At 39.3% G+C, this 18,657-nt stretch overlaps 1 protein-coding gene across 2 annotated transcripts in view; it reads left to right on the plus strand.

Moving 5' to 3' along the window:
- Positions 1-15,429, plus strand: part of LOC126963110 (cyclin-Y-like protein 2) — a 48,627-nt gene extending 33,198 nt beyond the window's left edge. Inside the window, exons 9-10 of one of the 2 annotated variants that reach the window (XM_050805101.1) lie at positions 11,736-11,898; positions 13,414-15,429. In XM_050805101.1, coding sequence (XP_050661058.1) covers positions 11,736-11,898; positions 13,414-13,524 — 274 coding nt within the window. In that variant the 3' untranslated portion in view covers positions 13,525-15,429. The remainder of the gene's footprint in view (positions 1-11,735; positions 11,899-13,413) is intronic. The other variant, XM_050805102.1, reaches the window with a different exon arrangement.
- Positions 15,430-18,657: the final 3,228 nt, after the last annotated feature.

Here is an 18,657-nt window from a genome sequence, read left to right on the forward strand (position 1 = left end):
AACTCACAGAATGGGGGAAGATATTTAAAAACTATCTGACAAGGGATTAATTACCAGAATATTTAAGAAGCTCAAAGAACTCCATAGAAAAAAAAATCTAATAATCTGTTTTTTAAAATGGGCAAAATATCTGAATAGGCATTTCTCAGAAGAGGACACATTAGCCAGACATGATGACACGTGCCTGTGGTTTCAGCTGTTTGGGAGGCTTACGTGATCCTTGGAGATTGAGGCTGCAGTGAGCTGTGATTGTGCCACTGCACTCCAACCTGAGTGACAAAGTGAGACCCTGTTTCGAAACTAAGGCATATGAATAGCAGATAGGTATATGAAAAGATACTCAACATCAATATCATTAATCTTCAGAGCAATGCAAATCAAAATTACAATGAGAGATCATTTCATCCCACTTAAAATGGCTTTTATTATAAAGATAGCCAATAACAAATGCTGGTGAGGATTCAGAGAAAAGGTAACCCTCATACAAGGTTAGTGGGAATGTAATTTAAGTACAACCACTATGGAGAAAAGTTTGGAGGTCCTCAAAACTAAAAATAGAGCTACCATATGATCCAGCAATCCTACTGCTGGGTATATATGCAAAAGAAAGGAAGTCAGAATATCAGAGAGATACCTGCACTCTCATGTATATTGCAGGACTATTCACAACACCCAAGATTTGGAAGCATTCCGAATGTCCATCAACAGATGAGTGGCTAAAGAAAATGTGGTACATATACACAATGGAGTACTATTCAACCATAAAAGAGAATGATATCCTGTTACTTGCAAGAACATGGATGGAAATGTTGAGTGAAATAAGCCAGGCACAGAAAAACAAGCTTCACATGTTCTCACTTATTTGTGGGAGCTAAAAATTAAGACAGTTTGTTTGTTTGTTTGTTTGTTTTTTGAGATGGAATCTTGCTCTTTCACCCAGGCTGGAGTGCAGTGGCACTATGTCTGCTCACTGCAACTTCCACCTCCTGAGGTCAAGCGATTTTCCTATCTCCGCCTCCTGAGTAGCTGAGATTACAGATGCGTGCCACCATGCCCGGCTAATTTTTGTAATTTTTGGTAGTGATGGGGTTTCACCATGCTAGCCAGGCTGGTCTCGAACTCTTGACCTCGTGATCCACCTGCCTCAGCCTCCCAAAGTGCTAAGATTACATGCATGAGCCACTGAGTCCAGCCTCAAACAATTTAACTCGTGAAGATATAGAGTAGGAGAATCGTTAGCAGAGGCTGCTAAAAGTAGTATGGGGGATGAGGAGTAAGGGGTAATGATTAATAGGTACACACATATAGTGAGAAAGAATAAACAAAATCTAGTGTTTGATAGCACAACAGGGTGACAACACTCAAGAATTATTTAATTGTACATTTTACAGTAACTAAAAGTGTAATTGAATTATTTGTAAAATAAAAGTATGCTTGAGGCATGATGGATATTTCATTTACCCTGATATGATTATTACACATTGTAGTCATCAAAATATTTTATATACCACATAAATATATACACCTATAATATACTCCAAAAACATATTTAAAGATTTTCATTCAGAATTACTACACTGTATATTTACAAGTGAATTGAGGATTCTTGTTTCTAAGAAGAGACTCACTAGTGATGGTCAGTTGGTTTTGAAATGGCTACTAAATTACTGCTTTGCTAATAGTAGAAACTGAGTTGTCATGGTGATATCGCTAGTAGCCATTTTAGCAAAGGATGTTAAAAGAAAATGAATTTGAAACAAATAGAAGTACTTTGAAAGCTGCAGAAGCTAAAGTGCTCTTAATCACTGCTGTCATCAGTCTATAAACTGGTTTCTTGAAGGGAGCAAAATTTGTAATTATGAACACTTAGCTCCGTTATAATGGCGGCTAAATTGTTCTCAAAACCAGCAGCTAATCCGGTGGGGCTCTAGTTCTAGTTACAAGGTCAGAGAATATGCAGAGAAATGTGCGGGTTTCCACAGATGTGAGCTCCAGAAGCAGTGGTGGCAGAAGCCGGCTCCAGTTCTACACAATGCTGTTTGTAAATGCAGAAGCACCCGGATGTATGCTCTGAACAGGAGCCATGTTCACGATTTTTAGAAATTGTAAAACATTGCAACAAAGTGTGTAATGTACATTTATCTTGTCCCTCTGCTGTTGATTGTAATGATCTCTTTTAGACTGTAAATTGAACCATTTAAGAATTAGTGTTTATCAGATTTTTCTTAAAACTTTTCAACATCTGTTTGTCTTGTTAGTATATATTTTCCTTCAGAAGCATCACTAATTATCAGGGAAATGCAAATGAAAACCACAGTGTGATACCACCTTACTCCTGCAAGAATGGCTATAATTTAAAAATTGAAAAATCATACATGTTGGTATGGATTAGGTGAGAAGGGAACACTTACACTGCTGATAGGAATGTAAACTAGTACAACCACTATGGAAAACAGTACTGCCATTCAATCCAGCAATCTCACACTGGGTATCTACCCAAAACAAAAGAAGTCGTATGAAAAAGACACATGCACATGCATGTTGATAGCAGCACAATTTGCAATTGCAAAAATATGGAATGTCCATCAATGAATGCGTAGATAAAGAAAGCTTGGAATATATACACCATGGAATACTACTGATCCATAACACAGAATGAAATAATGGCCTTTGCAGTAACTTGGATGAAGCTCTATGCCGTTATTCTAAGTGAAGTAACTCAGGAATGGAAAACCAAGTATCATACATTCTCACTTATAGGTGGGAGCTAAGCTATGAGGATTTTGTATGTATTTATACACACACACACACACACACACACACACACAGATGTACATACATACAAGTTAAACTGAGCAACTCCTATTCAGAAAATTTGCTGTGCCTGTAAAGGGTATGCTATTCAGCCATTTAAAAAACAACAAAAAACTAAGAAGATACATATCCTTTAGGCATAATGGTTTTCTTCAATAACTAAGTCTCTATTAATAACATGTTAATTATGTAAAATACTGTATTTTATACATTTAAAATATGTTTATGGAAAAACATAAGAGATTATAAAGTGCATATATTCCTATAGTAAATTAAGTCCTGATTAGCTGATTATTAAAGCATTATCTGATTTGCATTCCTATAGTCTTATGGTTATATGAATAGGAAATTAATGTTGAAAGTTTCAGTTAGGTTTTCAGTTAAACAAATGAGAAAACCACATATCTGCTTATATCTTGACTGCTTTCCATACCGGAGAACATCAAGCATTTGTTGACTTAGCCAATGGATAAAACTTTAAAACCAAGAAACCAAATATGTTGCTGAGGTATTGTTTTTATACAGTTAAATCTTTACAGGGATTACTATGAAAGTGGTAAGATTACTCTAGTTTTATATTTATTTAAACATTTGACAAAGTGCTGGATACACTGGCTCGTGTGTGTAATACCAGCACTTTGGGAGGCCAAGGTGGGAGTATCACTTAATCACAGGAGTTTAACACCAGCCTGGGCAACAAGTGAGACCCTGACTCTACAAAAAGAATTTTAAAAAATAGCCCAGCTAAGTGGCATGAACCTGTAGTCCCAGCTACTTGAAAGGCTAGGATCATGCCACTGGACTTTAGCCTAAACAACAGAGCAAGACCCTGTCTCAAGACAAACAAACAAACAAAAATCTTTGGCCAGGACAGCTGATGAATAATCATGTGGCAGAGGGCTGCTCCCAGCCTGTTCCCCTCTCACCACATCCAACTCATCCCCACATTCTGTTCTGGCCAGGGGTGACAGATGCGGAGCACCTTGGGGTTTCGTTTCCAGCTTAGGAGAAACACTGTGAAAGGCCAGCATCCTACCAAAAGGCATGTCATAAAATGGGTTTAGTCTAGCCAAGGTGTTTCTCTTTGATTTTTCTTTTTTTTTTTTTAATTTATTTATTATTATTATACTTTAAGTTGTAGGGTACATGTGCATAACGTGCAGGTTTGTTACATATGTATACTTGTGCCATGTTGGTGTGCTGCACCCATCAACTCGTCATTTACATCAGGTATAACTCCCAATGCAATCCCTCCCCCCTTCACCCTCCCCATGATAGGCCCCGGTGTGTGATGTTCCCCTTCCTGAGTCCAAGTGATCTCATTGTTCAGTTCCCACCTATGAGTGAGAACATGCGGTGTTTGGTTTTCTGTTCTTGTGATAGTTTGCTAAGAATGATGGTTTCCAGCTGCATCCATGTCCCAACAAAGGACACAAACTCATCCTTTTTTATGGCTGCATAGTATTCCATGGTGTATATGTGCCACATTTTCTTAATCCAATCTGTCACTGATGGACATTTGGGTTGATTCCAAGTCTTTGCTATTGTGAATAGTGCCGCAATAAACATACGTGTGTATGTGTCTTTATAGCAGCATAATTTATAATCCTTTGGGTATATACCCAGTAATGGGATGGCTGGGTCATATGGTACATCTAGTTCTAGATCCTTGAGGAATCGCCATACTGTTTTCCATAATGGTTGAACTAGTTTACAATCCCACCAACAGTGTAAAAGTGTTCCTATTTCTCCACATCCTCTCCAGCACCTGTTGTTTCCTGACTTTTTAATGATTGCCATTCTAACTGGTGTGAGATGGTTTCTCATTGTGGTTTTGATTTGCATTTCTCTGATGGCCAGTGATGATGAGCATTTTTTCATGTGTCTGTTGGCTGTATGAATGTCTTCTTTTGAGAAATGTCTGTTCATATCCTTTGCCCACTTTTTGATGGGGTTGTTTGTTTTTTTCCTTGTAAATTTGTTTGAGTTCTTTGTAGGTTCTGGATATTAGCCCCTTGTCAGATGAGTAGATTGCAAAAATGTTCTCCCATTCTGTAGGTTGCCTGTTCACTCTGATGGTAGTTTCTTTTGCTGTGCAGAAGCTCTTTAGTTTAAAGAGATCCCATTTGTCAATTTTGGCTTTTGCTGCCATTGCTTTTGGTGTTTTAGACATGAAGTCTTTGCCCATGCCTATGTCCTGAATGGTACTACCTAGGTTTTCCTCTAGGATTTTTATGGTATTAGGTCTAACATTTAAGTCTCTAATCCATCTTGAATTAATTTTCATATAAGGAGTAAGGAAAGGATCCAGTTTCAGCTTTCTACTTATGGCTAGCCAATTTTCCCAGCACCATTTATGAAATAGGGAATCCTTTCCCCATTTCTTGTTTCTCTCAGGTTTGTCAAAGATCAGATGGCTGTAGATGTGTGGTATTATTTCTGAGGACTCTGTTCTGTTCCATTGGTCTATATCTCTGTTTTGGTACCAGTACCATGCTGTTTTGGTTACTGTAGCCTTGTAGTATAGTTTGAAGTCAGGTAGCGTGATGCCTCCAGCTTTGTTCTTTTGACTTAGGATTGTCTTGGAGATGCAGGCTCTTTTTTGGTTCCATATGAACTTTAAAGCAGTTTTTTCCAATTCTGTGAAGAAACTCATTGGTAGCTTGATGGGGATGGCATTGAATCTATAAATTACCTTGGGCAGTATGGCCATTTTCACGAAATTGATTCTTCCTATCCATGAGCATGGTATGCTCTTCCATTTGTTTGTGTCCTCTTTTATTTCACTGAGCAGTGGTTTGTAGTTCTCCTTGAAGAGGTCCTTTACGTCCCTTGTAAGTTGGATTCCTAGGTATTTTATTCTCTTTGAAGCAATTGTGAATGGAAGTTCATTCATGATTTGGCTCTGTGATTGTCTGTTACTGGTGTATAAGAATGCTTGTGATTTTTGCACATTAATTTTGTATCCTGAGACTTTGCTGAAGTTGCTTATCAGCTTAAGGAGATTTGGGGCTGAGACAATGGGGTTTTCTAAATATACAATCATGTCATCTGCAAACAGGGACAATTTGACTTCTTCTTTTCCTAACTGAATACCCTTGATTTCTTTCTCTTGCCTAATTGCCCTAGCCAGAACTTCCAACACTATGTTGAATAGGAGTGGTGAGAGAGGGCATCCCTGTCTTGTGCCAGTTTTCAAAGGGAATTTTTGCAGTTTTTGCCCATTCAGTATGATATTGGCTGTGGGTTTGTCATAAATAGCTCTTATTATTTTGAGGTACGTTCCATCAATACCGAATTTATTGAGCGTTTTTAGCATGAAGGGCTGTTGAATTTTGTCAAAAGCCTTTTCTGCGTCTATTGAGATAATCATGTGGTTCTTGTCTTTGGTTCTGTTTATATGCTGGATTATGTTTATTGATTTGCGAATGTTGAACCAGCCTTGCATCCCAGGGATGAAGCCCACTTGATCATGGTGGATAAGCTTTTTGATGTGTTGCTGAATCCGGTTTGCCAGTATTTTATTGAGGATATTTGCATTGATGTTCATCAGGGATATTGGTCTAAAATTCTCTTTTTTTGGTGTGTCTCTGCCAGGCTTTGGTATCAGGATGATGTTGGCCTCATAAAATGAGTTAGGGAGGATTCCCTCTTTTTCTTTTTTTTTTCTTTTTTTTTTTAATTTATTTATTATTATTATACTTTAAGTTGTAGGGTATATGTGCATAACGTGCAGGTTTGTTACATATGTATACTTGTGCCATGTTGGTGTGCTGCACCCATAAACTCGTCATTTACATCAGGTATAACTCCCAATGCAATCCCTCCCCCCTTCCCCCTCCCCATGATAGGCCCCGGTGTGTGATGTTCCCCTTCCTGAGTCCAAGTGATCTCATTGTTCAGTTCCCACCTATGAGTGAGAACATGCGGTGTTTGGTTTTCTGTTCTTGTGATAGTTTGCTAAGAATGATGGTTTCAACACCATGGAATACTATGCAGCCATAAAAAAGGATGAGTTTGTGTCCTTTGTAGGGACATGGATTCCCTCTTTTTCTATTGATTGGAATAGTTTCAGAAGGAATGGTACCAACTCCTCCTTGTACCTCTGGTAGAATTCAGCTGTGAATCCATCTGGTCCTGGACTTTTTTTGGTTGGTAGGCTATTAATTATTGCCTCAATTTCAGAGCCTGCTATTGGTCTATTCAGGGATTCAACTTCTTCCTGGTTTAGTCTTGGAAGAGTGTAAGTGTCCAGGAAATTATCCATTTCTTCTAGATTTTCCAGTTTATTTGCGTAGAGGTGTTTATAGTATTCTCTGATGGTAGTTTGTATTTCTGTGGGGTCGATGGTGATATCCCCTTTATCATTTTTAATTGCGTCGATTTGATTCTTCTCTCTTTTCTTCTTTATTAGTCTTGCTAGTGGTCTGTCAATTTTGTTGATCTTTTCAAAAAACCAACTCCTAGATTCATTGATTTTTTGGAGGGTTTTTTGTGTCTCTATCTCCTTCAGTTCTGCTCTGATCTTAGTTATTTCTTGCCTTCTGCTAGCTTTAGAATGAGTTTGCTCTTGCTTCTCTAGTTCTTTTAATTGCGATGTTAGAGTGTCAATTTTAGATCTTTCCTGCTTTCTCTTGTGGGCATTCAGTGCTCTAAATTTCCCTCTACACACTGCTTTAAATGTGTCCCAGAGATTCTGGTATGTTGTATCTTTGTTCTCATTGGTTTCAAAGAACATCTTTATTTCTGCCTTCATTTTGTTATGTACCGAATAGTCATTCAGGAGCAGGTTGTTCAGTTTCCATGTAGTTGAGCGGTTTTGATTGAGTTTCTTAGTCCTGAGTTCTAGTTTGATTGCACTGTGGTCTGAGAGACAGTTTGTTATAATTTCTGTTCTTGTATATTTGCTGAGGAGTGCTTTACTTCCAATTATGTGGTCAATTTTGGAGTAAGTACGATGTGGTGCTGAGAATGTATATTCTGTTGATTTGGGGTGGAGAGTTCTATAGATGTCTATTAGGTCTGCTTGCTGCAGAGATGAGTTCATTTCCTGGATATCCTTGTTAACTTTCTGTCTCGTTGATCTGTCTAATGTTGACAGTGGAGTGTTGAGGTCTCCCATTATTATTGTATGGGAGTGTAAGTCTCTTTGTAAGTCTCTAAGCACTTGCTTTATGAATCTGGGTGCTCCTGTATTGGGTGCATATATATTTAGGATAGTTAACTCTTCCTGTTGAATTGATCCCTTTACCATTATGTAATGGCCTTCTTTGTCTCTTTTGATCTTTGATGGTTTAAAGTCTGTTTTATCAGAGACTAGTATTGCAACCCCTGCTTTTTTTTGTTCTCCATTTGCTTGGTAAATCTTCCTCCATCCCTTTATTTTGAGCCTATGTATGTCTCTGCGTGTGAGATGGGTCTCCTGAATACAGCAGACTGATGGGTCTTGACTCTTTATCCAGTTTGCCAGTCTGTGTCTTTTAATTGGAGCATTTAGTCCATTTACATTTAAGGTTAATATTGTTATATGTGAACTTGATCCTCCCATTATGATATTAACTGGTTATTTTGCTCCTTAGTTGATGCAGTTTCTTCCTAGCCTCGATGGTCTTTACATTTTGGCTTGTTTTTGCAATGGCTGGTACTGGTTGTTCCTTTCCATGTTTAGTGCTTCCTTCAGGGTGTCTTGTAAGGCAGGCCTAGTGGTGACAAAATCTCTAAGCATTTGCTTATCTGTAAAGGATTTTATTTCTCCTTCACTGATGAAACTTAGTTTGGCTGGATATGAAATTCTGGGTTTAAAATTCTTTTCTTTAAGAATGTTGAATATTGGCCCCCACTCTCTTCTGGCTTGTAGAGTTTCTGCCGAGAGATCTGCTGTTAGTCTGATGGACTTCCCTTTGTGGGTAACCCGACCTTTCTCTCTGGCTGCCCTTAAGATTTTTTCCTTCATTTCAAGTTTGGTGAATCTGGCAATTATGTGTCTTGGAGTTGCTCTTCTCGAGGAGTATCTTTGTGGCATTCTCTGTATTTCCTGGATTTGAATGTTGGCCTGCCCTACTAGATTGGGGAAGTTCTCCTGGATGATACCCTGAAGAGTGTTTTCCAACTTGGTTCCATTTTCCCCCTCACTTTCAGGCACCCCAATCAGACGTAGATTTGGGCTTTTTACATAATCCCATACTTCTTGCAGGCTTTGTTCATTTCTTTTTCTTCTTTTTTCTTTTGGTTTCTCTTCTCGCTTCATTTCATTCATTTGATCCTCAATCGCTGATACTCTTTCTTCCAGTTGATCGAGTCGTTTACTGAAGCTTGTGCATTTGTCACGTATTTCTCGTGTCATGGTTTTCATCTCTTTCATTTCGTTTATGACCTTCTCTGCATTAATTACTCTAGCCATCAATTCTTCCACTTTTTTTTCAAGATTTTTAGTTTCTTTGCGCTGGGTACATAATTCCTCCTTTAGCTCTGAGAAATTTGATGGACTGAAGCCTTCTTCTCTCATCTCCTCAAAGTCATTCTCCGTACAGCTTTGATCCGTTGCTGGCGATGAGCTGTGCTCCTTTGCCAGGGGAGATGCGCTCTTATTTTTTGAATTTCCAGCTTTTCTGCCCTGCTTTTTCCCCATCTTTGTGGTTTTATCTGCCTCTGGTCTTTGATGATGGTGATGTACTGATGGGGTTTTGGTGTGGGTGTCCTTCCTGTTTGATAGTTTTCCTTCTAACAGTCAGGACCCTCAGCTGTAGGTCTGTTGGAGATTGCTTGAGGTCCACTCCAGACCCTGTTTGCCTGGGTATCAGCAGCAGAGACTGCAGAAGATAGAATATTTCTGAACAGCGAGTGTACCTGTCTGATTCTTGCTTTGGAAGCTTCCTCTCAGGGGTGTACTCCACCCTGTGAGGTGTGGGGTGTCAGACTGCCCTTAGTGGGGGATGTCTCCCAGTTAGGCTACTCAGGGGTCAGGGACCCACTTGAGCAGGCAGTCTGTCCCTTCTCAGATCTCAACCTCCATGTTGGGAGATCCACTGATCTCTTCAAAGCTGTCAGACAGAGTCGTTTGCGTCTGCAGAGGTTTCTGCTGCTTTTGTTATTGTTTACTGTGCCCTGTCCCCAGAGGTGGTCTACAGAGACAGGCAGGTTTCCTTGAGCTGCTGTGAGCTCCACCCAGTTTGAGCTTCCCAGCAGCTTTGTTTACCTACTTAAGCCTCAGCAATGGTGGGCGCCCCTCCCCCAGCCTGGCTGCTGCCTTGCGGGTAGATCACAGACTGCTGTGCTAGCAATGAGGGAGGCTTCGTGGGTGTGGGACCCTCCCGGCCAGGTGTGGGATATGATCTCCTGGTGTGCCTGTTTGCTTAAAGCGCAGTATTGGGGTGGGAGTTACCCGATTTTCCAGGTGTTGTGTGTCTCAGTTCCCCTGGCTAGGAAAAGGGATTCCCTTCCCCCTTGCGCTTCCCAAGTGAGGCGATGCCTCGCCCTGCTTCAGCTGTCGCTGGTCGGGCTGCAGCAGCTGACCAGCACCGATCATCCGGCACTCCCCAGTGAGATGAACCCAGTACCTCAGTTGAAAATGCAGAAATCACCGGTCTTCTGTGTGGCTCGTGCTGGGAGTTGGAGACTGGAGCTGTTCCTATTCGGCCATCTTGCTCCGCCCCTCTCTTTGATTTTTCTATAGTCTGAAGTGTAAAGAGTATTCCTGCCCCATAATAGTGACAGCTAATAAATGGTATCCATCATTTCTGTCATCTGATCACTATTGCGGTGCCTTGGGAGTGAGCATGGAGTCTGAGTTGTGCAATGGAACCCTCAAAAATGGGCCCTGAGTCAGCTGCACAAGTGCAGAGAAGGCTGTCCCCTTTCTCCTCATCCCAAACTTGGGGTGCTGGATGCAGAATGGACTGCAAGCAGCTGTGCCCTGTTTGGACATTAGTGTAGGAATCCACCTGCATAGCCTGTATTTGTTTCAAAAAAAGAATTTGGAGCTGTTCTAGTAGCTCAGTGTGATATTTTTAAATAAACAGAGAAAAATTTTATTAACTGACTTAACAAAAAAACACTGCCTATTAAATTCATTTAATATTGTTTAAGGAGTATCTACAAAATTCTGATCTCAGTGTTTTCTTGCAAAAGGAGTGGAAGTAAGGACAGAGACCCTTTCAAATGAAGAATCACTGAGAAACAATGTTTATAAGTAGTATAGCATTTACTTATGCACATTTTTTAAGATTATGCCATAATCAATTTGCATCAGGCTCTCCAATTTAGGAACACTGAGAGGATTTCCCTGTAGGGGAAGTTTTCACATAAATGTTGAAAAAATTGTTAAAACTGAAAACTTTTCTGTATTTGGTAATCTACTAAAGTTCCAATCCAGTGTGCTGTCTTAAATTTCTAAGGTCTATCTACAGTGTGTGTTATCATAGGTCTTGGAGCAAATATTACGTAAATGAAGGCATTTCCACATTCTATACATTCATAGGTTTTATTTCAGAAATGAGTTCTTATCTTCATGTGAAACTGGAACAATTGAAGACCTTACCATGGATGTTTGTATTTGTAAGGGTTTTCTCCATTGAATCCTTTCATGTTTCCAAAGAAATGAAAAAGCTGAATTTATCATGTTTCTTAAGATTATGTCATTTTTCTCCATATTAAATTCAAATATGTCTTTGAAAGCACAAGGGAAAATCAAGTTATTAACCCAGTTTTTACATTCATGTTGTTTTTGTTTTTCTAAGTTTTCAAAGAAAACTGGGAAAGTTGCATGCTTTCTTGTAGATCTCAGGGTTCCGTACAGTGTGAGTTCTTTCATGTGATCTAATAAATTAGAGTCCATGGTGGCTTTACCACATTTCTTACATGAGAATAATATTTTTGAACTAACATTGTCCTGTGTTGGTTTTGTTGTGTTTCTCCTTCCCCAGGAATGAGTTGGAAAGGCAATTCTTGAAGCTAATTAATTATAATATTGGCATTACTGGCAGCGTTTATAGCAGATTCTACTTTGATCTTCGCAGCTTGGCACATGACAATGGCCTGTATTCACCAGTTTATCTTCTTGACAGAGAAAGAGCATGGAAGCTGGAGGTAAGGCTACGAAGTTACTAAGTGGGTTTTCATTCAAACACCAATGCCAGCATCTGTGACTAGGTCATATTAAGTAGTGATTAGAAAAATGGAAAGCATCAAAATTAACTAACATACTGAAGAGCTCATTACCTTTTTGGCATTCTATTTCCTGTATCTTTTACAGTTTTTACAAGGATCCACATTATTTGAAAATTATAGATATATCTTCTCTTTTGTGACCATAATTCAGAATATTTTAATCAAATTTAATTTATTTGTAATCTTTCCCATTTGAACCTTTATCCTTTCAAATCATATGTAAATGATTTCTTGTTATTGTATTCTGAGCAGTGTCTATATATATAATGCACTTACTACTCTTGACTTTTTTTATTATTCAGTTTGCAAATTTATGTCATTTGCTACTGTATATACCACAGTGCAGTCAGTCCCATGGGTTTGTTAGACAAAGCATCAGTGCCTAAGCCAAGAGACCTGCACTTAGACTGTATAAGGTGTATGTTTCTCAAGTACTGGATGCAGGAAGTACATGGGATTTTATTGGAAATAATAACTTTTATGGGGCAAAGTAATATTTATGGTTTGTGACTTTTGGTAAGTACACAGCAAAGTTACAGCTGACAAAGATGAACATTTAAAATAGTCATGTTCTGTGGTACCTTGGAAGTATTTTAAAATCATACGTTTTCTATTATAATTAATGTGCAAGTGAAGTAGTGCCTTTTGATGCTTTAGTCATTAGACTTCTTTGATGTTTTGATACAATCCAGCACCTGCTTGCATCGTTAAAATTTGCTTTGAGTATATAACAACTACGATAGATTGTGTAGAGTTTGAATAGACTAATAAACTAACTTTTTGCAAAAGTGTACATTCATTATCTTTAAGGAACAAGTACACAGGTAACAGATGATACTGCTCTTAGAAGGCTGTCACAATACTGTGACATCTTTGGGAGCCCAATTTTTAAGTAACTTAATAAAACAAATTCCCATTTGCTCCAGCAATCTCATTCTAGCCCTGAGATTACCTTAGTGAGGTGACAGAACTTGGCAGTGTAAACCTCAGCCAAAGTAACTATAACTGGGACGGGCGCGGTGGCTCATGCCTGTAATTCCAGCACTTTGGGAGGCCAAGGTGGATGGATCATGAGATCAGAAGTTCAAGACCAACCTGGCCAAAATGATGAACCCCTGTTGCTACTAAAAATATGAAAATTAGCTGGGCGTGGTGGCAGGTGCCTGTAATCCCAGCTACTTGGGGGACTGAGGCAGAGAATTGCTTGAACCCGGGAGGCGGAGGTTGCAGTGGGCCGAGATTGTGCCATTGTACTCCAGCCTGGGCGACAGAGCAAGACTCCTCAAAAAAAAAAAAAAAAAGAAAAAGAAAAAAAAAAGTAGCTGTAACTGAACTATCTAAAGGAGTTGCATGTGTGGCTTATCATCAGTGGTGACTGTTAAAAAGTTGGAACCCTTTTTAAAATTGTACCTCTTTTCTCTTTGACATTCTTAGGCTTTTTCAAGGATGGAACAATACAAAGTTTTCTATAGTGCTGCCAAGAATGGGTCTTTGAGTGCTGAAGATTTAATTCATCTTCAGCGTGCTAAGGCCATCCTCTTCTGAAGGAAGAAATAAGGGGTAATGTGACATCTGAACCCCTCGTCCAAAAAGACAGGAAAATATCATCTCTCCTGCTAAAGAACTAGAAAAGTTGGTATTTTCAAAAGAAGAAACACCTCAATTCAAGTAAACTCAAGGAAAACTAAGATTGCACTTCATAGTAAAGAATGGGACCTTGTCAGGGTAACAACACACTCTTACACTCTTCTGTCCCGTTTAATGTATACAGAGTTATCAAAACCACTCCAAAGTGAAGACTCCTTCTGCCCATGCACAGATATTTGCTTAGTGTGTGGGCTGATAGCTGTGAACTATGTAAGGCTTTTAAAACAATAGTTTAACTTTTTAGATTTTAAAGGTAACTTTTCTGTTTCTTTATGTTTTTTCTTTTCCCCAATATTGCTGCATATGCATTTGGAATCAGTGCAGTATCACTGTTAAAACATGGGAGTCTAACAACTCCTAAAGCCACTAGGAGCACACCCAGAATTGTCAGGTATGGAAGGGCTCTTCCTTCCTACTTTTACCAGTAACTACTAGTTACTGGCAATCATGAAGCAAAAGCTGCCAGATAAGGTTTGCCATTTACATCCTTTGTAAGCCCTTCTTATTAGCAGTTTAGCATGTTTGGGGTCATAAAAAGAGAAAATATTGGTTATTGATTATCTACTTTTATGAAGGTCTGTGGTGTATTTCTTGTGAACTATAATGGTTCTCATTTGCTGATAAATTTTCTTATTGTTAAGTAAATGTATTCAAAGATGATTTCATAGTGCCAAGCAACATGGTGATCCAGTGGTTATGTAAAAATAATAAAATATGAGGTGTCCTGAAAGTTTCAGGGCAGTTTTTAGCTTTAATATAGTGTGCCTGGGCCCTCCAGAGGACTGCAGCATATATGTACATGCTGTAAATCTTTACAAAATATCATTTGGAAGTGTAATTGTATTTCTTCTTTTTATTTTTAATAGATGGTGCCTCACTATATTGCCCAAGCTACAGTGCAATCAGAGACACAATCATAGCGCACCACAGCCTGAAAACCCTGGCCTCAAGCAATCTTCCCATGTCAGTCTACCAAGTAGCTGGGACCATAGGTGTGTACCACCGCCTCTGGCTTTATTTTGCAGAATTTGAATATTAAGCTTTTAACTTTTTGTTTCAGTCAATATCTGCTATCTTCAAGAAGGAGTGAAACAAAAAATTAAAAGCTTAATATTCAGGAGCTAGGCATGTTTGTAGTACCAGCTACTCACGAGACTTAAATGGGAGGATCACTTGAGGCCTAGCCTTGGAGGCTGCAGTGCGCTGTGATTGTGCCTGTAAATAGCCATTGCACTCCAGCCTTGGCAACAAAATGAGACCCTGTCACTTAAAAAAATGGCAAAACTAAATAAACGTTAAAAAAAAATACAACAGGCTTTTCAATGATGTTTTGTAAATGTAGCATTGTTACTTTTACAAGTATCAAAGCTTAAAATTACACTAAGACTTTTGGAATTCTTGTGTTTTTATAAAGTTCCCTTTTCTCTTGTAAAGTAGCTCTTTGGATGGCTTTTATCTGCATTGATAACCTCAAATTATTTTCCCTAGATGTGATGAAGAGGAGGATCTGTGTTAATTCACATATAACAAATTAGAAGGAATTGGACCGTAATAGTAGTAGGTGATGTAATACATTTTATTATCCCACATGTTAACCTGGGTGCAGGTATCATATTTCATGTCCTGCTATTTAAAAAGAGCCTCCATAAGCCTTAGGAACACTAGCTCCTGAAAAATATCATTTATGGAATGCAGAACTTAGAGACTGAAGTATTGATTGCAGTTTTATTTTCAAAAGATAAATGCTACAATTGATGTGGTTTTCATTTCTCATGTTTATATTAAAAGAAAACCGAGTAAACTGTTTAATTAAAATGTGGCAAATGTGTTTATAACACTTCTATTCACATAGTGTTGCATCTCTGCCTAACTTAAATAGTTTAAATCAGTCTTGATATGTCTTAAAGCATTTTTGTAAGTTGCCTTGACCATACACAAGTTGGTTTAATCCATGCCTGTATTTAAGAAGTAATATCTCTTTTCTCTCTCTCTTTTTTTTTTTTTTTTTTTTGAGACGGAGTCTAGCTTTCTTGCCCAGGCTGGAGTGCAGTGGCGTGATCTCGGCTCACTGCAATCTCCACCTGCCGGGTTCAATCTATTCTCCTGCCTCAGCCTCCCGAGTGGCTGGGACTACAGGCGCACACCGCCACACCCCACTGATTTTTTGTATTTTAGTAGAGACCAGGTTTCACCATGTGGCCCAGGCTGGTCTCGAACTCCTGACCTCAGGGAATCCGCCCACCTCGGCCACCCAAAGTGCTAGGATTACAGGCATGAGCCACCATGCCTGGCCCTCAATTTTAAGAAAATTTATTACACTTAAAATAACTCTCTGGCCACAGTACTTAATGGCATAGTGCATTAGATGGCATCTTTGAATAGCTGGTTATTGTATCTGAGAGGAAAAACCCATTAGAATATGAGATTAGATAAATATACCAAAGAGAAAGGATTTACAGGAATAGTGTAGAATTAGAACGAGAGTGTTTGAAGTTTTCAGTTACACAGAAAAAATATGGAAGTACAGAAAGTAGAATTAAAGTTGCTGTACAGACGGTGACCTAAACCACATAATTTGACGTTAGCACACTGTTTTCAAGCTTACATTTTAGTTAAAAATAAATCACTGTTTTTTTCTGAATTAAAATTCTAGCCACTCAGCTTCAGTGATTCTCACTAAATCCTGATAATATTGGTATATTTTTATCCATTTTAATTATTTAGTACTTAAGTTAAAATCTTCAACTCATCATCTTATCTTGATAAATTGCAAACTAGAATCAATGATCTGCATTAAACTTAGAAGAAAAAGTGTATGATGAATCCTTGTTTATAAGATGGTTTGCACCTTATAATATGCCATTAACTAAGTAGAAGTCCTGACATATATGAGTGGTCAGAGATTTAAAAACCAGTTTGGCAGAGGGACACTGGACATAAATTCGTGACTTCAAAAGTAAGTCAGGGCTGGACGCAGTGGCTCAGGCCTGTAATCCCAGCAGTTTGGGAGGCTGAGGCGGGCAGATCACTTGAACCCAGAAGTTCAAGACCAGCCTGGCCAACATGGCAAAACCCCTTCTCTACTAGAAATACAAAAATTAGCCAAGCATGGTGGCAACCGTTTATGGTGCTAGCTCCTCGGGAGACTGAGGCATGAGAATTGCTTGAGCCTAGGAGGCAGAGGTTGCAATGACTATCCCAGCCTCACCCTTAACTTTTTCTGCTACTTTCCAATGTAGCAGTCTTTGATGTTTGTCACCCACCTCCCTCTCAGCTGAAAGAGCTTGTGAAAACTGCAGCTTCTCTAAATGCGGTATGGCATCCTGGATTTGATCCTGGGACAAAGAACGTGAGTGGAAAACCTGATGAAGTCTGGAGTTAGTAGTAATGTGCCAACATTGATTTTTTAGTTTTAACAAATGTACCATGTCAATACGAGATGTTCACATTAGTGGGGAACTGGTAAGGGCGTACAGAAAACTGAGTTATTTTTGTGAATTTTTTAAGTGTCTTTTTATAAAACAGCCTTTTGGGCCCCAGATCTAATGAATCTCAATTCCTGGCACTGAGGCCTGGGAATCTAAAATTGTAACACATATCCTAAATGATTCTTAGATTCCAATTGAAATCCTTGTCTTGCCAATTTCCTTTTATTTCTTGTCTGAACAGTTGCCTCTCCCTTGTTTCACTTATCTTAATCCTTGAACTCTTCCAAATCCTAGGATTTAAGTACCGTTATCTGTTTTTCCCAGATGAGAAAACTGCATAGTAAGAGGTGGAGTGTCCAGGATCATAGAGTTTATAAAAGGTGAAGCTGGGACTTATATTCCCAATCAGCCTGGCTCCCAAGTCTGTGCTTACAGCCGCTCTGCATCAACCCTATTTCTATTCATGATAAGCTCAAGAGCTCTGTAACTAAATCAACAAAAAACACCATTCTTACCAATATTATCCTGGGTCCACCTATTTCACCTATTTCTCCACTTTTTTAAGTCCAGCAGCCCTTCTTGCTTCAGCATGTGGGCTTTGCCCTTTCCCTTTTTTTTTTTTTTTTTTTTTTTTTGAGACGGAGTCTTGCTCTGTTGCCCAGGCTGGAGTACAGTGGCGTGATCTCGGCTCACTGCAAGCTCGGCCTCCTAGGTTCATGCCGTTCTCCCACCTCAGCCTCCCGAGTAGCTGGGACTACAGGTGCCCGCCACTATGCCTGGCTAAATTTTTTTTGTATTTTTAGTAGATATGGGGTTTCACCATATTATCCAGGATGGTCTCGATCTCCTGACCTCATGATCTGCCCGCCTCGGCCTCCCAAAGTGCTGGGATTACAGGCGTGAGTCACCGTGCCCGGCCCCCTTCTTTTCCACTGGAGGAAAATGAGCAATGGGAAAGCATGGGGAAGATGTGCTGATGAGAGCCCTGCACGCAGTTGCCCTTCTCTCAGAACTCAGCTCAACAACTGTATTTTCTAGTCTGCCTCTCCCAGCTGCTTTAACTTAGATACTAATGTAATGAAGTTCACAGCCCCTGCCTTGACATGAAATTACATGCTCTCATATATTACTAATTCACTTCTCACTAGATTTATGTGGTCTCCCTGAAACACTTTAAGCTCCTAATTATGGAGTCATGTCTCCCACATACTGTATCTCAGAGTATGACGGAGAATGCTGACATACCAGGCCTTAAAGTGAGGTGGTGTTGGTAGATTGGTGGACAATCTTTATTTTGCCAAAGCAGCAGTCGGCAGAAGGTGATGTGAAAATAGCATCTCAGGCTCAGTAAGCATCTGGTTAGATTACCAGGGAGAAGCCAACCCTCAGTTTGTACCTAGGCTTCCTGATGTGGGTTTATAGCTCAACAGCAAGTTGTGGACCCAGCAGCTGAATAGAAAAGTTTTGGGAGTTTCTGTCTTCCAACCAGATGCACAAAAAAGCATCGTGTCTATTCAGATTGTTTCAGCATAAATGGAGCATTTTTAAAATGGAAGGCAATCTCAGGCAATGACTGTTTTTCCACATATCTTCATTTCTTCAA

The sequence above is a fragment of the Macaca thibetana genome, chromosome 9, assembly GCF_024542745.1.
Source record: "Macaca thibetana thibetana isolate TM-01 chromosome 9, ASM2454274v1, whole genome shotgun sequence".
NCBI classification, from domain to species: Eukaryota; Metazoa; Chordata; class Mammalia; order Primates; family Cercopithecidae; genus Macaca; species Macaca thibetana.